Source organism: Otolemur garnettii, unplaced genomic scaffold (assembly GCF_000181295.1).
Source record: "Otolemur garnettii isolate 467f Iridium unplaced genomic scaffold, OtoGar3 scaffold00025, whole genome shotgun sequence".
In the NCBI taxonomy this organism is placed as follows: Eukaryota; Metazoa; Chordata; class Mammalia; order Primates; family Galagidae; genus Otolemur; species Otolemur garnettii.
This window is the reverse complement of record NW_003852420.1, coordinates 11553997-11557283: the sequence shown is the minus strand read 5'-3', so window position 1 is coordinate 11557283 and position 3287 is coordinate 11553997. Positions and strand designations below refer to the sequence as shown.

At 42.8% G+C, this 3287-nt stretch overlaps 1 protein-coding gene across 1 annotated transcript in view; it reads right to left on the bottom strand.

The window, feature by feature from the left end:
* RNF24 (ring finger protein 24) overlaps positions 1-3287 on the bottom strand; it is a 50598-nt gene that overhangs the window by 2528 nt on the left and 44783 nt on the right. The window contains exon 5 of the mRNA XM_003788040.1: positions 242-321. Within this exon, the coding sequence (XP_003788088.1) occupies positions 242-321 (80 nt within the window). The remainder of the gene's footprint in view (positions 1-241; positions 322-3287) is intronic.

Below are 3287 nucleotides of genomic sequence, written 5' to 3'. Positions count from 1 at the left end.
AAAAAAGAGGTGTGTGCTCATCTGGCTCTGTGCCTGAAGCTCTCCATGGTGATCGCATTCCACCACCCTGACCTCTCCTAACATCATACAGACACACACATATCCTCTACCCTTAGAGTGCTGCTAGCTTTCTAGGCCAGTCACAAAGCTATCAAGCTTGTCTGGCATTGTCCCAAACCCCACAAGTTAAGTTGGTCTATCAAACTCAGGTCTCTTTAAATAATTCCATATCAATACTCACTTTCTATGGAAGGCATGCTTACATGGACAAATCCCCAATTCATCTCGAGGCTTGAAATCTTCTAGACACACTGCACAGAGCTGAAAGACAATTCACAAGTGAGGCCAAGTATCTGTTAAGTATTCTCCCAGGCCACCAAGCAGAGTGCAGGCTTCTGAGGCCTGGCCATTTGAAGGGACTTCTAATGTCCTACAACTCGGTAAGTGAAAGAAACAGGCTCAAATAGATGGAGAAGCGCCTTATACCTTCCTGTACATGTCTTAAAGGTGGTGGGCAGACAAAGACAAGAAGAGGCAGTCCCTTTCCTCAGTGCCTCAGCAGAGTGTGATTTATGCAGGTGTAATCTAGTGTCATTTCCCTGAGGCATTCACTTTCCCTGGGGTGCTCTGCCTGCTAAGTAGTGCAGCCCTGGCCATCTTTTCTCCTGTTTTCACGGCACAGTCCGCAGTAGTGTGCTATTTATAGTTGCTGGGGCTACCTACTTTGGCACTGTCCTTCTGTCAGTGTCTGTCTTTATCATATAAAAAGTTCATAAAGACCCACTAAGTTAAAACTCATGAAATTGTGTAGATGGAGCCAGGATTGCTTTCTGACAGGCGACTAGTCTTCACTGCTTGGAAGTAGGGCTTCTACTTCTTATCAGAGATGCCGGGTTCCACACTACTTCTTGGGAATTTACCAGTGACCATGGACACGCTGGATCATCTTATGTACCCATTTTACAGATGAGGAAACAGAAGTGCAGAACAATAATCACATTGCTCACGGCCATTCAGGTGGGGAGTGCCCAGGCTGGCTGGGGACCCAGGCGTGCTGCACCAATGTGCTCTTGCACCATTTCCTTCCCCTGCCTAATGGCTGAACTCCTCCCTGTTTGCTTCTCTGTGTATTCCCAGGGATCTTGGTTCAGAGCATCATCGTTTCTTGCCCCTGGCTTCACTGTCACCAGTTTCTTAACTTATACATCCCAGTCTTAGTTTATGTGACACGATCTAGGCAGGACACATGGCTCTTGGTACCCTGTAATGAGTGCCAAGAATGTTGGTCTGTCAACATCCTTAAGGGAGCTCTTGGGGCCATGTGTGTACAGTAGACAGCATCTCCACAGGAGGAGGATGGATAACTGGGTCTTGTTAGATTTGGCATTCCCACAAGACAGCAGGGGAGTAGGGAGAGGAGCAGGACAGTGGCTAGCCTCAGCTTGTATACCCACTGGCTATGTGACCTCTGGTCTCATGACGTTCTGCAGAGCACTTTTCCTTTATCTGTAAAATGAGGACATAACCTGCTCCTCCCCTCACAGGACTGTCATCAGCTCAGGCTGGGGGACAGGGCTGAGGGATGCACTAAGGCAGTCTACTAATGCTAGCTGTTTTTATTAATGTTTATGTTTGTTTTTTGGAGGTAGGTTGAAAAGCTGGGCAAAGATAAGAAACTGACAGTTTCAACTGTGGGGTATCTTTTTAGGCCTCAGCTTCCCCTCTGTAAAGGGGGAATGATGCTTCCATCTCCTAGACTGGGAACAGGCCTTCTGGCTTCAAAAGCCAGCCTCCCTCCTAGCCTAGCCTTTTTTGTTTGTTTGTTTTTGAGACAGAGTCTTACTATTGTCACCCTTAGTAGAATGCTGTGGCATCACAGCTCACAGCAACCTCAAACTCTTGGGCTTAAGTGATTCTCTTGCCTCAGCCTCCCAAATAGCTGGGACTACAGGCACCTGCCATAATGCCTGGCTATTTTTTTGTTGTTGTAGTTGTCGTCGTCGTTGTTTAGCAGGCCCCAGAGCCCTAGCCTAGCCTTCTGAAAGAGGGTCAGGACTATCCTCTGGAGATTCAGCACTTATCTTACTGAAGCACAAGTTGGACAAGTTGGTCATTTTTGTTCATTTAATTTTTCATGATCCAAAATTAGCTTTGTAGCCTTTTCAAAATGGAGTGTCTATTAATGGTTATAAAAAGCTATTAAGTTCTAAATAAACAAATATGAAGACTATAGTCATCTGAAAAAAAACACAAGAGAAATTTTGACATGTTAAATGCTAAAGGTGACCAAAAGTCAGTGGCAATTGCAAAAAGTGAGAAGCCTCAGATATGACTTTGTAGAAGTTCCCTGAAAGCCAAAACTCATTTTACAACTTTCCTTTACAGATCATATTTTGCAAATAAGTGTTACTCTTCAGGTTTTGATGAGATTGTTTCTCCAGTGTGACTTTTTATCCTCTTTTTAAAAACTGAGATATAATTAGCATACCATAATATTTACTACTTTAAGTATATAAGTCAGCAGTTTTTAAGTATTTATTTGTGTCACCATCACCATGATCTATTCTAGAACATTTTCATCATCCCATTCTCTCCTTAAAGTCCACACCCATAGGTGGTCTCTCTCCAATTCTCCCTTTTCCATAGTCTTTGGTAACTAACCACTAATCTACTTTCTGTTCTGATGGATTTCTCTATTCCAGACATTTCATATAAGTGAAATCATTTAATATGAAGTCTTTTGTCTTCTTTCCCTGAGCATAATGTCTTCAATGTTCATCTATGTTCATCTATAATATAACATGTACATGGTATCAATACTTCCCTCATTTTTATGGCTAAATAATATCCCATTGTAGACATCCCACATTTTGTTTATTCATTCATCTGTTGATGGCCACTTGGGTCCCTTTTACCTTTTGGCTATTTTCAATAGCCAAAACACTCATGTACAAGTATATGTCTGAATCTTTCTTTTTCACTGGGCATATACAAAGGAGTGAAATTGCTGGGTCATATGATAACTCTGTATTTAACTCTTTGAGGAACTACCAAACTGATTTGCAAGGTGACTGTACCATTTTACATTACCAGCAGTGGATGAAGGCTATCATCACCAATACTTATTGTCATCTTTCTTTTTTATATTTAGTTATTATTTTTTTTTTTTTTTTGAGACAGAGCCTCAAGCTGAGCCCTTGGGTAGAGTGCCATGGCTTCACTGCTCACAGCAACCTCCAACTCCTGGGCTCAAGCGAGTCTCCTGCCTCAGCCTCCCAAGTAGCTGG